At 42.2% G+C, this 23,276-nt stretch overlaps 1 protein-coding gene across 1 annotated transcript in view; it reads left to right on the forward strand.

The window, feature by feature from the left end:
• The first annotated feature begins 6,274 nt into the window (after positions 1-6,274).
• Positions 6,275-23,276, forward strand: part of MLXIP (MLX interacting protein) — a 70,383-nt gene continuing 53,381 nt past the window's right edge. Inside the window, exon 1 of the mRNA XM_054006696.1 lies at positions 6,275-6,639. Within this exon, the coding sequence (XP_053862671.1) occupies positions 6,275-6,639 (365 nt within the window). The remainder of the gene's footprint in view (positions 6,640-23,276) is intronic.

Below are 23,276 nucleotides of genomic sequence, written 5' to 3' on the forward strand. Positions count from 1 at the left end.
AAATAATGTATAAGACTGTTATTAGTCTTTCTTTGAAGTGCCTGATAACATTAATGGGCCAGTGGATGTGATTAAACACATTTTAATGCCAGAAAGTACAGACCAGAACCTAGGATCCAAATCTACTTGAGGTTTGGAACCGCATCTAGATTCAATGTTTTGGCTTGGACCCATCTCTACCAGAAATTTGTTTTATGAACTCACTGTAAAAGAGTGTATTGAAACCATTGAGACATGAAGCAGAAGGGGAGTTGTAATTTACTTCGAGGTAACTGAAAGTTCTCATACAGCTAATGTTTTAGAAATAGTGCAAATATCAAGAAGTGCTTCCTTGCTACATGCTGAATGTTGGAGCTTCAGTTACAAAAACAAAAGAAACTAGAAGCAAAAAAGTAAATTAGCTTAGGTTGTGGAACAGATGAGAAGGCCTTCCAAATAAGCGATTTACGCAGCCAAACGTTTTATAGCAGAACTATTCCTTGGAATTTTTATGCTTGGGAAAGTAGTTGTTAAACATTCCAAAAAGTGCTGGCACTTACAAAACAACAAATCAACAAGGCAGTATAAAATATGGTTTTGGGTGGCTATCTTCATACATAAACATTGTCATGTTTTGGAATGTTCTTTATATCGAAGGGTCTGTTAGAAGATGTAAAGAATTCTGTTTTTTTCTCCCAATACCTAATCGTTTTCCATCTTATGATTTTTGTGTGTGTTGTACAGCAGTATAATTTTTCACTTATTTATTCCATCAGTAGCTATGGTTTGTACAATGTACAATGGTTTCATTTCAAAAATAAAATTAAAAAATCACAACATTGCGTGAATAATTTTTGATTAAAAAATTTAAGGAGTTCAGTTTGTTTCTAAGTTAAAATAAATTTCAATTTTTAAATAGATTTTTAAAAAATTGTGCATTCTGTGGTGTCTGATTCCATAATACGTAAAACAAATATTGCAATCTTCCTGTTTCTTACTGAACTATAGTGTCATAATACTGCTTCAGTACGACCTTGCTAAGTTGCATGGATGAATGAGTGGTCTCATGGAATTAAAGTAGTGAGTAAACAAATCCAATAAAAGAGCAAGATTACTGGATCCCACAATGTACTCTGATTATTTAAAGTGCTGAGTATTGCTTGGATACTTCACAGGGTCATATGCTGTAGTATATTTTGTAAAACAAAAAAACTTGTAATGCAGACAAATCACTGTGGTGATGTCTTGTTGAATTTTCCTGAGAAGTGGGGAAACTGTTAGTGCAACTTCTGTAAAGTGACTGCAGATTAGTAAAATTCCACTTTGATTTCTTGCTCTCCATCAGTGTGCTCTGCAGTATAGACACAGTGAGAGATGTGGCCTCTACTCTGAGTGTCCATATTTCCCAGTTTTTCAGGACACTTGAAATGTTCCAATTTTCATTTCATTAATAATTTTTTATTAGAACTATAAAATGTTCAAGATGTACTGCTGTATCAAGTATCCTTTGGTCTGTGTTTACTGGGAACACTCAGTCTAGTAAAACAAGTGTTCAGTGTGATAAACAGTGTTTTGAAGTGAATGGAAAAGTCGAATGCTATCAAAATTGTTTTTTCTTGAAGCGAATGTTAATGTCAATTGTTCATTGTTTTATGACAAATTTATTCAGACAGTTGCTGGAAAAAGTCCTGTACTCAGAAATATACCTGTGTCACTGAGTCAGGAACTGGCAATAGTAAAGTCAGCACATACAGAAGAACACTTTAAAAAGTATATTTCATTACCCTAAAAAGTTGCTGTAAAAATGCTGTTTTTTTATCTTGAAAAAATGGTCACGTTATCCCTGCCCCAAAGATCTTACATTCTAAATTAGACTTTATAGATCAAGCATATTTACACATTGAATGGCCTGATAGTAATTCACTCACAAAGTTGTGCTGATGGGAGTTTTATTTTAATACAGTGCTCATATTTTTAGTGCATTTATCTCAGGCTTCACAGGTGTGTGTAAAAGGGGGATTTGCATGAAGAGAATTTAGGCTTGTTGTACAACAAAGAAAACTATTCCAGGCATAAAGGATGGAGTGAAGTGTGAGAGAGAAGTCCCTTTGAGCAAAATAAGCTATACCAGAAAAAATGCAGTTTTGCCCGTATAACTGTTTACACTGTAGACTTTTGTTGACACAGTGGTGGTGATTGCAAATTGTACCTCCTCACACCCCCTCACTGACATAGCTGTGCTGTCTGTGGAGACTAAAACTGGGAGAGGGGAAGTTAAGACAAAGTGCATGGGGGGGAAGGGGGGAATTGTAGTGGGTGACCTACATGAATGAGTGTTAGTAGGACTGTGCTCTAATTGTGTATGGTTGACTATGGATATATGTAAATACAGATATGAATATGAGAATCAAAGTAAAATTGACCAGTCTCGACTAAAGTCCCATTTGCTGTTCACCATTTATACTTGTTTATTTTATTCAACCTGGATTGTTAAAGTATTACCTTTTAATAGAGAAAGGTATTAACTGTCCAGGTAAAAATATGTAAAAAGAAATAACCCATGTGATTTTTAGCCTGACAATGTCCAAACAAGATTACATTTTGGACAGCTAACTGGTGGTGTGGGGCTAGTGGGCCTTTCCCCCATTTCGGTTGCTTATATTTTGTGTTTTTAACATGGGCCCAGAAATAATTGGCAGCAGAATCCTAGAAAAGACCTATTGTCTCAGGTAGACTACCACCCCATGACCAGTGCTGGGTTTTTCTTTCTCCTCTTGCACATTTTTCTTGTGTCTTGTGCAGTCCTCTTTTAACTGTCCTAGTCACTGAGGTTTCAGAGTAGCAGCCGTGTTAGTCTGTATCCGCAAAAAGAACAGGAGTACTTGTGGCACCTTAGGGACTAACAGATTTATTAGAGCATAAGCTTTCGTGGACTACAGCCCACTTCTTCGGATGCATATAGAGTGGAACATACATATATACACACACACACACACACACACACACAGCATGAACAGGTGGGAGTTGTCTTTACCAACTCTGAGAGGCCAATTAAGTAAGAGAAAAAAAACTTTTGAAGTGATAATCAAGCTAGCCCAGTACAGACAGTTTGATAAGAAGTGTGAGAATACTTACAAAGGGAGATAGATTCAATGTTTGTAATGGCTCAGCCATTCCCAGTCCTTATTCAATCCTGAGTTGATTGTATCTAGTTTGCATATCAATTCCAGCTCAGTTGGAGTCTGTTTTTGAAGTTTTTCTGTACTCACTGAGGTGTCCGCCACTTTTCCCAGGAAAGTCTAGCAAGAAATGTAGTGGGTGCCAGTTTTTAGTCATCCTGTGACAGTTTTCACCTTAAGGGCCAGAGCCTATTCACCTTATGTGAGGTACTCATTATCCCCAGTTCCCTATACACTTTGGGCCAGGGACTTTGATCTGTGCTTTTTTGTCTAGCTTTTTCCACCCACTGTAAACTGTTCTATAAAATAAAAAAATAAGAATTCCCCAGTCTAATCAATGATGCTGTCCAGACTCCAAAGAAAAGGCAGTTTAAACTTGATTTGATTTTTAAATTGGTGTCCACTAGGAGGAGTAGAGAGCAGTTCTGTTCCATTTGCAATGGGCTATAGCAGGAAGGGCAATCACAGGCAGCCAGAGCCCTATAGCAAGGATGATGCCCTCTTCATTATAAACAGGATTGGCTAGAGCAGTGTTCTCAACCTTTCCAGACGTACCCTCTCAGGAGTCTGATTCATCTTGCATACCCCCAGTTTCATCTCACTTAACCACTTGCTTACAAAAATCAGACTTAAAAATACAAAAGTGTCACTGTTACTGAAAAATTGCTTACTTTCTCATTTTTAGCATATAATAAAATTATTGGAATATAAATATTGTACTTACATTTCAGTATATATTATGTAGAGCAGTATAGAGTCATTGTCTATGAAATTTTAGTTTGTACTGACTTTGCTTGTGTTTTCTAGGGTTGGTCCTGCTTTGAGCAGGGGGTTGGACTAGATCAGTGTTTTTCAAAGTTTGGTTGCAACCCCTTACTGGGTCGCAGCATGTAAGGCACTGGGTCGCCTGGCTCAGCACCCAGGGACTCTAGCGGTTCTGGTCAGCACCGCCAACCGGAATGTTAAAAGTCCCATCAGCGGTGCTGCCCAGCTAAGGCAGGCTAGTGCCTACCTGTTCTGACACCGCACTGCGCGCTGGAAGCAGCCAGCAGCGGGTCTGGCTTCTAGGCAAGGGGCCACGGGGCTCTGCGTGCTGCCCCTGCATTGAGCACCGGCTCTGCACTCCCATTGGGTGATGGGGAGGTGGTGCCTGTGGGCGAGAGCCACGTGGAGCTGTTTGCGTGCCTCCCACCTAGGAGCCAGACCTGCTGCTGGCCGCTTCTGGGGCACAGCGGGATCCGCGGTGCCTGGATAGACAGGAAGCCTGCCTCTGCACCCCAGCTGCAACGCTGACCGGGAGCCACCAGAGGTAAGCCTATGCCCCAGCCCTGAGCCCCCCCAAACCCAGAGTCCCTGCACCCCAAACCCCTCATCCCCAGCCCCACCCCAGAGCCTGCACCCCAAGCCCAGAGCCCTGACCCCCTCCTGCACCCCAACCCCCTGCCCCAGCCCAGATCCCCCTCCCACACCCCAAACCCCACATCTCCAGCTCCGTTGGGTCGCGGGTAAACAATTTTCTTCAACTGGGTCGCCAGAAAAAGTTTGAAAACCACTGGACTAGATGACCTCCTGAGGTCTCTTCCAACTCTGATCTTCTATGTAGCCTGTTGTAAAACTAGGCAAATATCTAGATGCATTGATGTACCCCCTGGAAGACCTCTGCTTACCCCTGCTTGAGAACCACTGGGCTAGAGCATTTCAAGGCTGCAGGCAGCTCTGGGGTGGCATTGCATGATCACTAATGGGATAGGAGTGCAGAGGGAGGGGTTGTTGCAGCAGCAGGGTGTTAGTCACAGCTGAGCCAGAAACTTCTCGATTCTCTCTGCGTGTATGGAAGAGACACATCTCCCATCTTCACTGTAAATAACCCAGTTGTCACTCTGTGATTAAGTGATAATGTAACTGCCTTGCAGCCCTGTGTAGCTAGGGAGAGGAAGGAGGTCAGTGGAGAAAGTTCTCTTGGCCCCACACTGTACATATCGAGGGGAAGTGAAAATGCTGCCTTTTGGTTTGAAACGGAGTGCTGCATTGTAACAAAGCCATGCAGGGCATAGTGAGATGATTGCAGTGCTAGTATGTGGGGAGTTGGTGTGGCAGGAGCCACTGTAGTGTATTTGGAGGATGTGCCAGACCTCACCTGAGTTGTTTGAGGGATGGCAGTACAGGCCTTAGCATCATAGAACCATTGGGTTAGAAAGGGACCAGAAGGGTCATCTTGCCGCGATGCAGGATTTGTTATGTCTAGTCATCTAAGACAGCTGGCTATCCTGCCTCCTTTCGAAAACCTCCAGTGAAGGAGTTTCCTCAGCCTCCGGAGGCTGTCTTGTTCTTTGGGGTGTTCAGTGGGAGCAGGGGACTACCCTGCATCATCCTGTCTGACCTGTAGATTGCAAGTTCCTGCCCCAAAGAGTTCTCTTTTGTTTGTCTGTACAGCACCTAGCACAATGGAACCCTGATCCTTGATGGCGGTTCCCAAATGTGACCATAATGTAATGAGTAGGAGCATTGCCTGCCTGTGTGTGTGGCGGGTGTTCTTCGGAGGTGCTGGGTGATTCTGGTCTAGGTAGTGGAGGGGATGTGAGAAGGTGCCAGGGGGATTATAGCGTAGATAGGTGGATGGGTGTTTAGGGAATTGGAGTGGCTGTATGGTAGCAGGGAGGGGCACCAAGGCCTGCAGTGGACAGGGTTGGTTTGGGTGGATTACAGTGCAGGAATTAAGGAAAGGCTTTACCAGTGCAAGGGGAGGTTTGGGGGAGCCCCTGGAAGAGTTTGTGGGGTGCATGCATTCCAGGGGTGGGGTTGAAGGTCAGGGGGGATGCAGTGCTGAGGAAGGTGGGGTGTAAGGGTGGTTGGTGGGGGGAAGAGAGGGGCAGGGGCCTAGAGGCTGGGGTGCTCTGCCAGGGAGCACGGGTAGGGCCGTTGGGGTGGCTGCCTGGCCTCCCTCAGACAGGTGCTAGTCCTGGTCCAGGGCTTCCCGCCCCGCCACCAGCTGCCCCTGCCCCTGCGCAGGCCGCGGGCCCCGGCTCCTTTAAGGGGCGGTGCCAGACGGGGGCGGGGCGGGGCGGCCAGGAGTCGGGAGGGGTCCGCGGCCGCAGCAGCAGCGGGAGGCTCGGGCCATGGCCGCCGACGTGTTCATGCGGCCGGGCCGGCTCCCCGGGGCGGCGGGGCCCGTGTCGCGGCGGGCGGAGCCGGACGAGGACTCCTCGGACACGGACGATGGGGGCTCCCCGGCGGGGCGGCGGCCCGGGCCGCGGCGGGGGCAGCCCGCGGGGCCCCAGATCATCCACTCGGGCCACTTCATGGTCTCGTCGCCGCACAGCGAGCACCCGCCCAAGAAGGGCTACGACTTCGACACGGTCAACGAGCAGACGTGCCAGACCTACCGCTTCGGGGCGGCGCGGGGCGGCGGCGGCGCCGGGGGGCGCCTCAGCATCGACGCCTCCCTCACCAAGCTCTTCGAGTGCATGAGCCTGGCCTACAGGTGCGGGGGGACCCGCGGGGGTAATGCTGGGCCCTGGAGAGGGGCTGGGGGGTGTCTGGGGCAACAGGAAGCGCCAAGAGGCGGGGGCGCTGGGGTGGGGTTATGGATGTCTAGGACAACAGGGGGCTCCCTGCGGGGGGAGGTGCCTGTAGAGGTTGGTTGATGGACCAGGATGTTGGGTTGAGGGTATCTGGGGGGCTCCAGGGCAGCTAATGAGATGTGGTGTGGGCTGGGGGGACTCAGGGGACAGCCGTGGTACATTGTAGCATTAGTTCAAAGGGGGAACCTATTAAAGCCTAGGCATATGGGAGTTGTAGGGGAAGTTGGGTGGGGGGAATCCGTGTCGGACTAGGGGGAGACAAGGGTATAAAGGGGCTGGCGTGGTTGAGCAGTCGTGTGTCTGTCATCAGTTCTTCCAGTTATGATCTTGCAGAGACTTGGGGAGGGAACAGGGGAAACCATGAGAACCTGTTAGGGAACATGGATCATCCTCTGGAGTTGGGAGGGGATGCAGAGGGGTGAGCGATGACATTAGGTGGGCTAACAGCAATTTGGAGAAGAGGGTTCAACAACATGTTGTGAGGCAGGAAGTGGTAACATAACACAGACACATGTACGGTACAAGACTGACTATACACTTGCACAAGTGCTCTGGATAGGAAAACTCCCCCTGCAGTGTGTTTAAGGTGGATGGATAGCTATGCCCAGTAATGTCAAATAGCTACCTACTGCATGGTCCCAACTATGGCCATATACTGTTCCAGAAGGCATCAATGTCAGACTCCACATGAGGAATGGTTTAAAGAGAGAGGGTGGGAGAAGAGTGGAGTAAACCTGAGAAATGTTTTAACTGAGTAGCCTGGAACCTCAGTTTTTCCATATAGAGGAAAGTGTCCATCCCTCCGCACCAGACCCATAGGGAGGCCACACCCTCTTGCTGCCACACCTCTGGAAAAGCCAGCTTAAAGGGGATTTAGCAGCCTCGGAGGTCCTGGCCTTCTAGAGCTAGGCAGCAGAGAATCTAGGGCTCTGGCCCTCCAGCAGGGCAGAGCACCAAGTGGTTAGGGGCTCTGACCCTCTGGCAGGGCAGAGCACCAAATGGTCTCTCACCGGACATCTTAACTCAGGCAGACAGCAGAAAACATTGGCCTCTTGGCCCAAGGTGGGTAGGCAGCATTCCCAGGGTGGGGTGGCTGCAGGAAGGATAAGGGGAGCTGGGCCCACCCTACTCCACCAGGTCCCAGCCCAGAGCCCTGACAGTGACCAATCTCTGCCACGGGGTCAGCAGGGATCCCACCAAGACACACAAACCAGTACTTTGGCACTACAACCAGACTACTGTCTGGTGTTCCAGGGCTACTTCTTATAACCCACTGACTGGGTACCTTCATTCTATGAGTGTCCTCTTACCTCCTCAGGGTATACAGCTAGCAACAGTCCCAGCAGCTCCTCAGCATCCGTAGCAGTCCCTTCAAGTCCTCTGTGCTGTAGAGGTCCCACTTAGGCACAAACCCCAGTGGGGAGCATCTATCTTCCTCGCCAGCTCCAGGCCAACTGAGCTGCAGGGCCTACCTTTTATACTTCCTGTCTGCCCCTCTGCTTTGGGCGTGGCTGGCCTGGCTCTGCCCACCAGGGAGCACATGGTGGTTTCTCCCCCTCAGGTCCAGAGGAAGGCCATGTCCCCTCCCTATACTCCACATTTGATATAAATAAACTACAGAAGCAGAGAAAGGGGGCTTGGGGGAGAGAGGTAAATGCAGGTTTAAAAACTGGTGACTTGCATGGTAATTTTAGTATATTTAAGACAGAAGGTACCAGTGGGGCCTAAAACAGTTCTGAAATGACTTAACCTAGGGAGTGACTGGCCTTAAAAATCCCTTCCAAAGCTATAATTGTCAGGCTGCATTGTGACAAACATCAAAAAAAGGACTGTTATTGCGCTATCTCATAAGCTCTGGTGACCATCGCTTTTGTGGTGTGATGGAAAATATAGTAATGTTGGAGCAGAACCTGTGGGGGGAGCATATGAACAGTAAAGCTTTTTCTTTTACTTTCAGTATTTATTTACTTTCTGTTTTGTTCGTTGTATCTAAATTACTTTTGTTTAAATGAAACAGCAAAACTTTAAAGTATCTGTAGAAAATTTTGGGGACTTGGCATTATAGAGGCAAAGCTTGTATCCCTGTATGTAATTAAAGTTCTGGACAAAGAGAGATCTTCATTGCATTCTAATAGGGGTTGCAAATGGAACAAATAGGGTTAGCTTCAGTATATGATGAGAATTAAAAATAAAAGGACTTGATTCTGAGAGAATCCGAGCTCTTCCTGCCTCCGTAGACTTCAGTGGAAGTTGCAAATGATCAATACCTCTTGGGATTGGGCCCAAAGTTAGCAGCAACAATTAACGGCAAAGCCAAATAATTTGTAAAGGACAGAATAAAAGTTTCTACCTCTTTTTCTTTTCCTGTTCCATAAGAAAAGTAGCCAGCTATTTGTTTGCATTTTTCTCTTGCAAGTACAAGAAATGATTAGTCAGCATCTTTCATTATTTTACAGTAACACTTTAACTTTGTTCCGGTGATTTCAGTTTGGTGATAGTACTTCCTGAATTTATTTAGACGTGCTACTAGAACTTCAGTCTTGCCTTCCACCTTTTTAATAAGATATTGTGCTAACGCTTATTGCCCGTGTCTGTAGTCTTCCACGTTGGAGACAGGGACATAAGGTAATCATGCTGTGGAATAGAAATGTGTTTTTTGAGAAGATGCATGTCTGCTTGAAGCTTTTGGCTTTTCAGATGCTACTGGGAATGTTTAAGGGAGAAAGTCAATTTGGATTCCCGTTTTTAGATATTGATTAAAAGGAGGGGTGGGAAATTCTTCAAAACATATAAATTAAAATGTTTTTAATTTAAAGGGAACATGTTAACTTGAAATCTAGTAAAATCAAGAAAATGAATTTCACCTATTCCTGACGTGCCCTGCCATTTTTTGTGGTTTTACAGCCACCTTTTTATATTTTAATTTATATATTTTAAAAATGTTCTTTTCAGGTGTTGCTATGTAAAAGACTCATAAAGTAAAGGGGAAACTGACTATGCATGAGAAATAGTGTAACTGGCTAGACATACCATTTTGTGACATATGCAGTGCAATGAAATGGACTCCTTTCTTTTGATTACCTTAACGATTGTTAATGGGTAAATAATTTCCATGAAGAAGAGTGAATTGTAAATTGGCTGTGTATAAATGTTGTGAACTCAGAGGAGAGCTTTGTGCTAATGCATGAGAACCAGAATGTAAAACTAACCAGTCTGCTTTCACTGTCCAAACTAAGAGAAATGCAAAAAGTAAATCAGCATAAAGTTGTTAAAGTAATCTAGATTTAAATATTTTTCACTTTTTACTCTGTTCGGTTATATATATATATTTTTAAATTTACCATTGTATTATTAAGATTTTGAAAATCTGTGATCATATTTAGTGAGGGAGCAATTCTGTGGTGGTAATTTGTGCTTATTGAAAATAGATAGCCAGTTGTCATACACACACTAAACTGTGTGTGTGTGTGTGTGTGTGTGTGTGTGTGTGTATTTTTTTTAGCAAATGTTATTGTTCTGATATTCTGGCCCTATGTATTGAGAGGAGAATATGTCAAGAGACAGAAAATACCTTTTCAGTAGATTCCAGTTAAAAATTAAGGCTAGTTAAAGCTTCAGCAGCGCTTTAACATGGCTTGTGGTAGTCATGGCACAGTGCTGGGAGCTCTCCTAGCGCTCTAAAAAACCTACCTCCACGAGGTGCATAGCTCCCAGCGTTGGGAGCATGGTCCACTGTCTACACTGGCGCTTTACAATGCTGAAACTTGCTGCGCTCAGGGGGGTGTTGTTTTGTTTTCACCCCTGAGCGAGAAAGTTGCAGCGCTGTAAAGTGCCAGTGTAGACAAGGCCTAAGATGTTCTGACTCTCAAGGCTGGTTAATTCCACCTGATGAAGTTCCCTGCACAGATTTCAGATAATAGACTAACCTTTCCATCATCACCTTTTAATTAGCACAACAAACTGATCACAAAGTTTGTGCCTTTTAAATAAGATTTTTTTTTTTTAAAGCCTGGCTTTAGGTGAATGTCTAGTGAACATGGTGCATGTAAAATTAGTAAAACTGAGTGCCTGATCACCAGCTGAAGAATGATTGATTAAGCCTGGAGACTGAAGTACCCCCACTTATCCTTTGAAGTTGTCTCTACATCCTTATCTGCTCTAGGGATGTTCAAGACACAGTGATACAGTAGACTTCATTCTCAAGCCAAGCACCTGCACTATCAGGAAATCCACGCCTGCTGAATAGTAGTAGTAGTAGTTATTTTTAACTCAGAAAATTAAACAGAAAAAAATTGATGTTGTTTATGGAAAATATCTGATGTTTGTGTTCTGCAGAGTCAGCAACACTAACCATGTTCCCAGAGTTGGGCAAACATGGCCTATGCAGATGAAAAAACAAGGAAGTCACCATGACAAAATTGTGTTTTTATTTATTTGAGACTCCTCACTTGTGTCTGGATGACTTGGAGGCTTAAGATGAGCTATTCAAGGCCTTGAGGCACTAAATTACATACTATTTTACAGTTTTACCAGTCTGCTAGAAAACCAGGATTTAATCACGTGGGGAAAGGCTGGACAAAGAAGTGCATCTTCCCCATAATTCTAAAAGTGTCCAGGTTTGTGCTGAGTTATATTTTCTGCAGGGAATGGATTCCAAATCAAACTTCTAATTTTGTCTCGTACCTTAAAGTGTGTGCTTCATTGCTTTGTGCTGTTTAAACAGCTGCCACGTTTCACGTGAGGAAACCTGAAGGGGAGAGAAGCGATTGCTTTTCTTTCTTCTGTGAACAGAACAGGCTTTTAGCTTAGTTAAACTTATTTTTCAGTTGCATTGCAATAATTTAAATCATTGCTCTTTTAAAAAATCATGTCAAATCAACCGCTTGACAGGGGAAAGTGTGACAAGAACACACATTCTGATATGCAGTTTAGTGGATCAGAAACTTTTACAAATCAATATGTTACCTGTAAACAGTGAAGCAGACTACAGCTATCACGTGTCTTGTACTGTACACTTTATCTGAATGTCACCTTCCACCATCATGAGATTGATTGGGAACAGTACCTCGCTTAAGGTTGGTAAATGAACTGTAGATGCTTTCTTCTGTAGCCCTTTGCCTCAGCCCTCTAAAATTCAAAGTGTAATTGAAGTTAAATTTTAGTTTTGTACTGCTTCTCCCCCCCCCCCCCATTTTAGAACTATTTAAGCAATATTCTTTAGCAAAAATAGCGCAGGATTTTGGATTGTATTTAGGATGTTCCTAGCCACAACATGAATCACCGGGATTAGGTACTGGGACAAAGGACGCTTCTCCCTTCTTTGATTGTGTGCTTGATTGCGTAGGAATGTACCTTCCATGTCCATTGACTTCAGTGAGAGTTTAGGGTGTGCCTCCCTTTGCAGGATCAGGCCCCACTGCCTGCGAAAGTGGAAAGGGAAGTGCATGCAGTAGAAAGTTCTGATATAAGGAATTTGCAGAGGGCAGTGGGGAGGATTTATTGCATTAATCAAAGTATAGTGATGTTAGAGAGCTGCATGTGGAAAGTTTTACCTTGTAAACGGTGGAGTATAGCTTGTTGAAGGTTCAAACCCAGGAATTCACACTTAGAAATGGAGACATGTATCTACATTCTGTACACTACAAATGAACTCCATACTTACCAAGCCAAGTGCAGCATCTCCCTTACAAATAATATAAGACAAAGCTCTGATATAGGTGCCTTAAGACATAATCTATGTTTCCCAGAGCAAATTTTCTCTTGTAAGTAATTTGTGCATTTGGCAGGATTCATTAGCATCCGGCCTCAACCTTCTCTTGGGCAGAGGAAGTGCGCCATAGCAGACTTAGGAAATAGTGGAAAAGCTGCGATTGTGTGAAAGAAATATTGAGAGGTGTTGGACGGTATTCATTGCATATTTTTTTCTTTGTACACAAAAATTGGTGGTTTTATAATTTTCCTTTTCTGTTCACTGGTCACTTCGATCTCAGTGCCACTGACAGTCTTCTCAGAACTAAAAGACAAAGGTACTAAAGTGTTTGAAAACTGCGTAAGTGTACTGCAGGTTTTTATTTGTTTTCTTTCGGTCTGGGCAGAAAACCTTTAAAATTATTATAAAATTTTTATTATAAAGACAAACAGTTGTCTCTAAGGAAATAAAATTGGCTCTTTGTATTCCAGTCAACAGAAGCATCTTAATTTTTGAAATGCAAACTGGAGTTTTATGGTATTGTCAGAATTTCTAGGGAATTAAAATTTGGAAACTCTTAAGGAAAATATAGGCTTTCAGATATCACTTCTGGTAGGTTTGCTATTGGAAAGGCTTTGTGTTGAAGCACGGACTCTGAATGTAGGACTTTCAGTAACTCCTTTGGTGCTCAAAATGGAAGTTGTGTGATTATTTCTTTTATTAAATATTTTTCAGAGTGGTTCATACGTGCTAAGGCCAGAAAGGGTCATTGTGATAATCTGACTTCCTGTATAGCGCATACCATGGAACTCCCCAAAATAGCTACTGGAGCACATCTTTTAGAAAAACATCGAATCTAAAACACTCTTCAAGGTTTCAATGCATAACAGAAGTAAATGTTTAGTTACTGAGGGTCATCTAATCAGTAATGATCATAAATGGGGCTGGTAATTTAATATGTAGTCTTCAGAACTTATTTAAACATGAAGGTAACGTGCTCAAGTCATTCAAATAGAAGACTGGGAGCCAAGTCTCTTGTGTTGTATTTCTGGCTCTGCTAATGACTTGCTATATGACCTTAGACAGTCATTTAACCGCTATCTGCCTCAGTTTCCCCATCTGTAAAATTATTATAATATTGGCTGATTCATGGGGTGTTGTGAAGCTGTTTTGCTCTACTTGGGCCTGCCAGCTAATCATAGGAAAAACATCCACTTCTTCATTCACATTTTCAGAGCAGCCAAAGCGCTCATTTTCAGCATTCATCAATCTAAATATAGCTAGGTGTTCATAGTTGTCTGCCCTTTGTTTGTGCTATATTGTATATCTGCAGGGTAATCAATAAATGCTCTTTTCTCATTCTGAGTCCATTTTATCAATAATAGCAGTACAAATAGAGCTTGGCTGAGAATTTTGGCTGCGTGGACAGAGAAGAACGGCGAGAGTTTAGAGATGTTATATAAGAAAGAGGCTGATTATGTGGGTCTGATTAGGGGATTGATGAAAGATGACGGTTAGTTTATGGGCCTGAGTGACAAGGAGGATAGTGGTGGCAGTCAGTAATAGAGAAAGCAGGAGAGGAGGGACTTTGGAGAGGTAAGATAAGTGCTCAAAGAAAAGATCTGAACTGTGAGTTCCAATAAATGTTAACCTTTGTAGCAGATCAACCAAGACAAACCCACAAACACAAATTACTGCCTAATAAAACCTCACCAGTGTTTTAATAATGATGCTAAACATAATACTGAACACTTTTCAGGGGTGCTGCTCTGTACACCGCTTATCACACTAGCTTTGTGGGTTTTGTTTTGTTTTTTTAAACGTTCGCAGCAAACTGTGACATCCCAGCTTGCTGCGTTTATTTATCAAGATTTTGACAGCTTGCCTCTTTCAACACCAGCAAAACACTCCCCAGAAGTCAGACCCCAAAGGATCCGGAAGGCTTAGCAAGAAGAGGCTTAGTTGAAGTACCAGGAGAAGGCACCCACTCCTGTGTTTAAATTGATACGTTTTAAAGAGTAATCCTCTTTGAAGTAAGGGATTGCTCTGCTTTGGGACTGCTGTGGGGGAAAATGTAATGTCTGGCTACTGCCGTGCAAATTCCTGAGTCAGAGATCTGCAGGTGGCAGAGGAAGGAGACATTCTGGAGATTCTAGAAAACTGTTGACCTTAGAACAAAGGGGGACCCTGTTACTCATACTTTCTGCCTGCTAGGCTCTGGGATCTCTACGTTTGACAGAGCATTGTTGCCACAATGGCCGTCTCCTACTTAAGCTGTCAGAAACTGAATTTCCATGTGATGCATGACTCCTTTCTTAAAGAGAAATTTGTTACAAATGTTAGGATGTGACTCCAGTTCAGCAAGTGTCTGTGCCAGTCAAGAAACCTGTTTTATTACGTAAGTACAAATGATCTGGCTGTTTGCATGCTCTTCTCCCCTTGCTTTATGTGCTGCTGGTGAATTTATTCTCTTTATAGCAAATGTTTCGTTTTGCGATTACAATTCTGTAATGCAATGGTCTGTCAAAGGAGGATTCATATCTCCATGGATTTGATTCAGTAAGCACATCACTCTAGTATCAACAAGAAGCAGCACCTCAATGAGATTGTATTGTACATTTTAAACACCACACATTCTTAGACTTTTCTAAGACACAAATAGAAATGCAAAAGAGAAAATACTGGCAGAGGGGTCTGTTGATTGGAACAGGAGCCTGGGGGCCAGAACAACTACTTTCTCTTTCTACTTCTGCCATTGACCCTATTACATTATTTTAGTCCAGTCTTTTAGCCACTTTAAGTCTCCATTTCCTATGTGTAAAATGGGACAATAAAACCTTACTTCACAGAGATTTTTGGAAGCTTGTTCATTAAGCATTTTGAGGTCCCCAGATGAGACTCTTTGGATAAAAGGCACTGGAGAAATTCAAAGTCTCTCTCATCTGGAGATATCAAAGCATGTTATAAATAAGCTTCAACTCCCCTGTAAAATAGATTTTGTTACCCCCATTTATGGAAATCTTTGTGTGGAAAATAGATTAAATGTCACCCGGGGAGTCAGTGGCAGAATCAGAAACAGCAATCCAAATTGAGGGTTGGGATTCCAGAGTATTCTAAGCACTATACCGCAGACTCTCGACTACACAAACCTGACTTTTGGTCTTCTTGAAATTAATGGAAATTTTTCTTTAGTGAAGAGTGCTGAATAATCAGTGCCCTTAATCCTTGTCCATGGAGGGCAGTGAGTTTGTATAAATTCAAGCCACTGACGAGGCAGAGAACCAGTGACACAAAATAGAAGTCTTAATTTTAGTGTATGCATGTTTTAGTTGGTGCAACTTATAATATTCCTGACACTTCAACACATTTTCCCTCTACAATCAAAAGTAACATCCTCCCACACAGAATAGAGATATCTAAAATTAAGAGCAAGGATTGCCATTTGAAGGGGCGGGAGATACAGATTTGAGTTAATAACAAGATGTGCCATGCCAAGTGTGTTCTCAGTCCCCTGCTGTTTTAAGTTTTCATCTCCTAATTGCATACTGAGCAGATGGGGTTTAGTCTGTTCTCTGCTGAATGACTCCTGTAGGGAGGATGCATCTCATTGTCATTTTCTTTAGTTTCTGATTATCATTATTGGTGTTTCCTCCCCACTCTCTGAGCCTCTGTCAGGTCTATGAGGGAGTGGTTGGAGTAGGGGTCTAAAACATGAGCCTTCTAGGTTCTATGTCTATCTTTGGCACTCATTCAGTATGACTCATCTGTAATACCTGTACCGTAACCTTCACAATGTCTTCTAAGTAGGTTAGAATTCATGTTTGTAAAGTGTTTTGAGATTCTCAGATAAAAGATGCTATAGCAGATCAAGCCCATCCACATTAGGAGGGGGGAGGGATAGCTCCGTGGTTTGAGCATTGGCCTGCTAAACCCAGGGTTGTGAGTTCAATCCTTGAGGGGGCCATTTAGGGAACTGGGGTAAAAATCTGTCTGGGGATTGGTCCTGCTTTGAGCAGGGGGTTGGACTAGATGACCTTCTGAGGTCCCTTCCAACCCTGATATTCTATGATTCTATGATAATACAGACACTTCTATTTGTGAAAATATATATATATATATATATATACATACATACATACATACATAAACATAATTAGTTGGGATGTCAAGTTATGCCCACTTGACATGAAACACCTCTCTTGGTTGATAAATTATTCTAATTGCAAATTATAATGAGACAAGGTAGTTGATACAGTTGAATGTTAATTTAAGAAAATCTGTTGGTTTTTTTAAACAGTAATTAGAAGTAGAAGTGTGCTGTTTTTAAACATGATCACTATTAATGAACATATAGCCTCTCATATCCCTATTCAGTGGTGTCGTTTGGCATCGTTTTTTAAAATGGGTGCTGTATAACAATTATTATGTCATAACTCTTAGAGGTGTCGTCTGAACTTAAGACTAATTTTGGCTCTGACGCTGATCCTGGGGCAAATAATTTAATATTTTTGCCCCAGCTTCCCTAGTGATAAAACACCTTCCAGCGAAGATATAAGAATTGCTTAGTTAATGTTTAAGGGCTTTAAAGTTTTAAACTCCTGTATAGTGATTAGTATTAGTGAACCAAAAATACTCAGTGAGGCCCTCCATAGTGTGCCTTTCCCTGTTTTTTTTGTTTTCTGATAACCATTTAAATTATTCGGGATAGGATAATAATACTTTGCACTTGTGAAGCACATTTCTGAGAATCTTGAGTGTTTTACAAGCTTTAATTAATGTTCACATCTCTCCTGGGGAGGTGGATAAAGTGTAAATGTTGGGAAACTGAGACACAGAGCAGTGAAGTGACTTGCCTGTGGTTACTTGGAGGGTTGAGGGCGGATACAGAAATGGAACCTGGATCTTCTACTTCCCAATTGTGTGCTCTCCACAGCATTAGGCACTGCACTAACACAATAAGAGACAGTCCCACAGCTTCCTGATCTGTCCCCAGTGGTTGGGTGAAACACTTTTTGCTTGACTAAAATTAAATAACGGTCGGAATGGCTGCATTTTTTAACTTTATGGGCGTCTTTTCTTCCCTGAAATTGTTCTATTTGGAAGTATCTTGCTGCATGCTGGGAGAAATGCAGCATGTGGGGTCTGAATTGCTCTTGGTGTTTATCTGTAGTTTATACACCACCAGAGCAAACAAAGCATAACTTTACAGTGAAGCAAATACATGCTCTGTGTGCTGCTGTCTCTAGTTGCAGATAAAGCAAAGAGTGAAAGGTTTCCCATGGATACTGGCAAATAAGCAGAAAAATTGAGGCCAAAATTGCAGGAATGCTTTTTGGGAGATCTTGTATAGGGGAGTTAAGAGGAGGAAGAAAGGCGCCCCAGTTCCATTTCAGTTCAAGGAGCCAGGTCTCCAGGCTCGGATTCAAGAAGTTTACCCAGTGAAAAAAGCTCTTGTACTGCACTACCTATGAGAATCTCATTTGTTTCTTATCAGCTGCTCATTATAACTTCCGCTTCTGCATGGCTAGATCTGCAGGATGCACTGAGAAGGCTTTCTTTCATCTTGAGTCAGGAAATGGGAAGGGTCATCTTATTTTTGTTTGTTTAGATGGGAAATTAATGGGGTCTGTTAGTACTAGATTTGGCTCATGAGTTTATACAGTTATTGTACAGTGTTGAGCATCAGAGTTGATTTGTGGGGAGTCCAACTAGCCTTGTTCTTGCCTAAGAGATTCACCCTTGAGAAACATAATGCTGTTATTGGTTTTGGAAGTGACGCAGAAGTCACTTTGTTTCAGGATGGATAAAAATCAATGATTTAAAAAAATAAAAAAAATCGGAATTTTTTATTTAAATTGGATTTTTTTTATAAATGCTTTTTGAGGAAAAAACCTGTCTAAAGATAGTTTGAATTAAGATACATTATAGCTCAAAGATATCTCATAATGAAATAGGGATTATAAATTCTAATTCTATAGTATGAGACAATATATTCATGTAATGTTTAAGAAAAGTTTTGTAAATGAGTTCCAATAGTTCATGGATTAGGGACCCAATTTTATAGGGTTCCAGGAGCTTCTGTATAGATTATTTAGGTTAATCTTTCTATCTGCCCAGTGGGACTCAGTGCTCAGTCTAGAACAGTGGTTCTCAAACTTTTGTACTGGTGACCCCTTTCACATAGCAAGCCTCTGTGTGCGACTCCCCTTATAAATTAAAAACACTTTTTTTACATATTTAACATGATTATAAATGCTGGAGGCAAAGTGGGACTTGGGGTGGAGGCTGACAGCTCGCGACCCCCCATGTAATAACTTCATGACCCCCTGAGGGGTCCCAACTCCCAGTTTGAGAAGCCCTGGTCTAAAAGATACCATCAGAGATGCTTAGTTTTGCAGTTCTCAAACTGTGGATTTGTGTCTCCAAAGATAACATGCTTGTTAACAGCAAAAATGTTTTAAAATAAATAATATATAGAGGTGAGAAATAACAGACCTCAATCCTATTGTCCCTCTGCAAATTTGTGTACAGAATCAATCCCTTACCTCTCTCTAAAAGTGCAAAGTTTCAAAAAGTTCAATCAGTAGAAGATTTTTGCGGGCGGAATAGATCTGGACAAGGAGAAGAAGTCTGGAGATAAAAGTGAGAAGGGAGGGGCAGGCAGTAGAAACAAAAGTGAAATTGTTTGAGCAGCATATTCCAGAAGTCTTGGGGTTTTTCTGAGTGTAGCCCTCATTGATTTGAGATCTACCATACCATTCTCTCACTAGAAGGGAAAACCTAAAATGGCAGCAGGCTGTAAAAGAGACCCAGTTTGGGAATAAAAATCATTCAAGAAATATATGTTTGCTGATGATGTTTTAAATAAAGTCACACCAGTGAACTGGTGGAAGTCACTTAAGCACTTGGATTCAGAGACTGTTGAAGAGATAATCTCACTTTTAACAGCAGTAGCTGCTTCTGCTGGTGTAGAAAGAATATTTTCTTCCTTTGGACTAATTCATTCCAAATTGAGAAATCGTTTGGAACCTGAAAAAGCAGGAAAGCTTGTTTTTCGTTTCCAGATTTTGAACAAACAGGAAAATGAAGGTGAAGACAACAGAGCAGAAGCCAATATTTTAAGTTTCTCATGTTGACCTGGCTGATGTAGTCAATTTAATTTTTGTTTTTGTTTTTTTTTTAAATTTCATTAACTATTTTAGTTAAAAACAATTTTAATAAAAACAAACATGATTTTAAAAAACTTGAATGTTCAAAAATTCATATGCTTGTTTTGTTAAAATATTATATGTTTGCTGTTGAAGAAGAAAAATCCAGAATACATAACGTTGTTGTTTTAGTTAAATAAAACAATTTAAATGTCTGTCTGGTGCTGTTCTCCTCTAATAGAGCATGGCAAGAAAATCCTCCAAATATTAATGATTAACCTGTTGAATTGGAGATAGTTCACCTCCCAATGACTTCATAAATATCTGCTTCAATTACGTTTGGTAAATGAAATAACCAAACGGTCATTCGTTTTCTGATATAGCTGTAAAACTAATCTGAAAAGTTTTCAAAATAAATCACTTAAAATGTATAGTGTGTACCTTCTAAAAATGAAACCCACATCTATCTCATGAGTGGTGAAGAATATGTATTAAGGTTATAACAGCCAACAAGAATGCACTTTTATGTAGAAATCCATGATTAAATTGAGTCTTCCTGACTAGTGATCACAGTAACTATCACACTGCCTTTACAGCACTCCAAGCCTTGAATGCCAAGCGGCTAGACATAGGAATCAACCCATGCATGGTTATGTAGAACCCTAGACTCAGGATCATCTGGTCAGGCCTCTTATGGCTATTCTGGTACTGCCTATCTGAAGAGCTGGAGTGCCATAAGGAAATGAAACAACATAAAGATTGCACAATACAGTAAATTCTAGAAATAGCTAAGAGCCCTCTGCCTTTCATTAGTATTTAATAAAGTGGGTTCATGTGAGTTCTAAGGATGAGCCCTCACTGTTTGCCTAGCTAGACGCAATGCTCTGGCACAGCTTGCACAGACATTTTCATCTGTCACTGACTTTTTGATTAATTTGAAATTTTTTTAAGTACCACTTTCAGAAGAGCTTAGCCTGATTGGAGGATGAGTTAGGACAGAATCATCCAGTTCCCAGTGGCCACTCCCTTTTTGAGGCCCTTTGCTGTGCTATGTTGTAATTTCTCTACAGAGAGACTTTTGTTTTCAATGCTGGGGTGTGTCATTTGTTTTGAAAGATCTGAATTCTTGAAAACGGGCCTCCTTTCCAATTACAAATAATGTTGAGTTGGTGAGAGAGAGAGACCAAGCGATGAGCAAAAAAGAAAGGAAAGTCTTGGAAGAAAAGGAAAAACCTACACTCTGTGCCTGGTTGGTGTTGCATAGGAATTTCCAAAATGGAAGAGGCCAATGGGAAAGGTCTTTCTGTATTTCTAATGTGCCCATTATTGGATCTGGGTGCTATCCTGCCACCTCTTCCAGCTAATTCATTATCTTCTTGTATAGTTTGTCTTTACTCATTTTTATTACTGTACAGAGTGGTCTGTATAAACTAATTTAGCATTGATTGACAGCCCTGTTTACAAAGAGTTGTGGTGGATACTCCATCTCTTGCAATTTTTAAATCAAGATTAGATCTTTTTTTGCTCTAGTTCAAACGGATTATTTGGGGTAAATCCTATGGCTTGTGTTATGCAGAAGGTCAGACTAGATGATCACATGGGCCCTTCTGACTTTAGAATCTATGAATAAATCCCCTGTGCATCCATGGAACAAATACCGCCTAGGTAGGGCTTCTGACTTTGGTTTTAACCGATAAAACATCCCTAGAAACGTGTTTATCAAGTAAACAATGGGAAAACACCAGAAATGGTTTCTTGTCTACAGAGAGCAGTAATGCAGACTATGGGGGAGTGATTTCTAATGCCCATGGACATGTTGCACACTAACACTGCTCTACAGCCAAAATGCTTCTGAAATAAATGTAGTGAAACTTTACTAATTCTGGGTCACTGAGAACAAAAATGATGCTTAAAATTGTTGATTGGCTCTAGTTTTCAAGATATTCTATTGGGTCAGTATATACGACCCTTGACTTGGGAATGGCGGAGGATAAGTGAGTTATAAAGTGAAGGGATCTCAATTTAAACCAGAAATGACTAAAATACATCTTTGACTGGATCTATGAATAAATCTATGACTGGGTTTGGACAGTACTTGCTTTTTAGGCAAAACAATGAATGATGCAATCTGAAGCTGGTATCGCGTCATACATGATATTAATTGCATCATGTTATTCCTAGAAGTCATGGATGATGCAATCATAACGAAGCTTACATCACTCTACTCAACAAATTGCCCTATATCAGCTCTAGAAATCATACAGTGTCGTGCTCTTATTTGTCAGTGTTTGATTTTGCAAAGGGACACATTTCTGTTTAGCCAAAGTGAGCAGAGATGCCTCGTACTTGTGTGAACAGTGCAGATAACTTCTGCTATGTTTGTGGTGAAGTGACTTTTGTATCACAAAAGCGCAGTATAACCACTATGGTTAAGAAAGCCTATCACCTTTATTTTGGCTGCAAAATTGGAGATCAGGACAAGAGGTGGGCCCCACACATGCTGCAACACTGGACCTCCCCCACTGCAACTTGAGACCATTGCTCCTTGTTCTGTCATCTGCCACCACTGAGAACAGCCGAGCTCCATCCTCTTTGGAACCCCCCTTCAGGTAGTTGAAGGCTGCTATCAAATCCCCCCTCATTCTTCTCTTCTGGAGACTAAACAATCCCAGTTCCCTCAGCCTCTCCTCATAAGTCATGTGCTCCAGACCCCTAATCATTTTTGTTGCCCTCCGCTGGACTCTTTCCAATTTTTTCACATCTTCCTTGTAGTGTGGGGCCCAAAACTGGACACAGTATTCCAGACGAGGCCTCACCAATGTCGAATAAAGGGGAACGATCATGTTCTTCGATCTGCTGGCAATGCCCCTACTTATACAGCCCAAAATGCCGTTAGCCTTCTTGGCAACAAGAGCACACTGTTGACTCATATCCAGCTTCTCGTCCACTGTGACCCCCTAGGTCCTTTTCTGCAGAACTGCTACCTAGCCATTCGGTCCCTAGTCTGTAGCAGTGCATGGGATTCTTCTGTCCTAAGTGCAGGATTCTGCACTTGTCCTTGTTGAACCTCATCAGGTTTTTTTTGGCCCAATCCTCTAATTTGTCTAGGTCCCTCTATATCCGACCTTTCTTGTCAGTTTTGAGCTGAATGGCTAATGGGATAACTGACATTAATAATCTAATCGAGAGGTGGGCTGGGTGAGCAAGAGGGCAATCAGCCTTCTTCTGGGGAACTAATAGGCATCAGAGCACAGGCTCGCCTGTTAGCTCCCAGTACAGTACTCTGTCGCAGGGACACTTACAGCACAAGAGGAACAGGCTCTCAGATATAGCTACATCATTGTTGCAGCTTCTGTGCTGGGAGACTTGCTTATAAAGGAGTAGTCCACTGAAATGGTTAAAAAAATTCAATCTTGCAGTTCAAATAGGACCGCACTATGTTTTAACTGTGCTGCGTTCTTGGGCATTGCAAAGCTGCAGCATACTTTTAGAACATGCAGTTTGGTCCCGTCTGTGCTGCAAGACCAAACTAGTTTAGCTGTCAGGGAACAACCATCCTGTAACCTCATTCCCAAATTGGAGGTTTCTACAGTGCAAACAGGATCCAAATGTGCAGCAGTTGTTTTCTAAAGGCGGGGATCATTGGTGAGTTGGGAGGTAGGGAAGGGAGTGGTGCCTTGTCCAAATTGGCAAACACTTC

The sequence above is a fragment of the Malaclemys terrapin genome, chromosome 16, assembly GCF_027887155.1.
Source record: "Malaclemys terrapin pileata isolate rMalTer1 chromosome 16, rMalTer1.hap1, whole genome shotgun sequence".
Lineage (NCBI taxonomy): Eukaryota > Metazoa > Chordata > Testudines > Emydidae > Malaclemys > Malaclemys terrapin.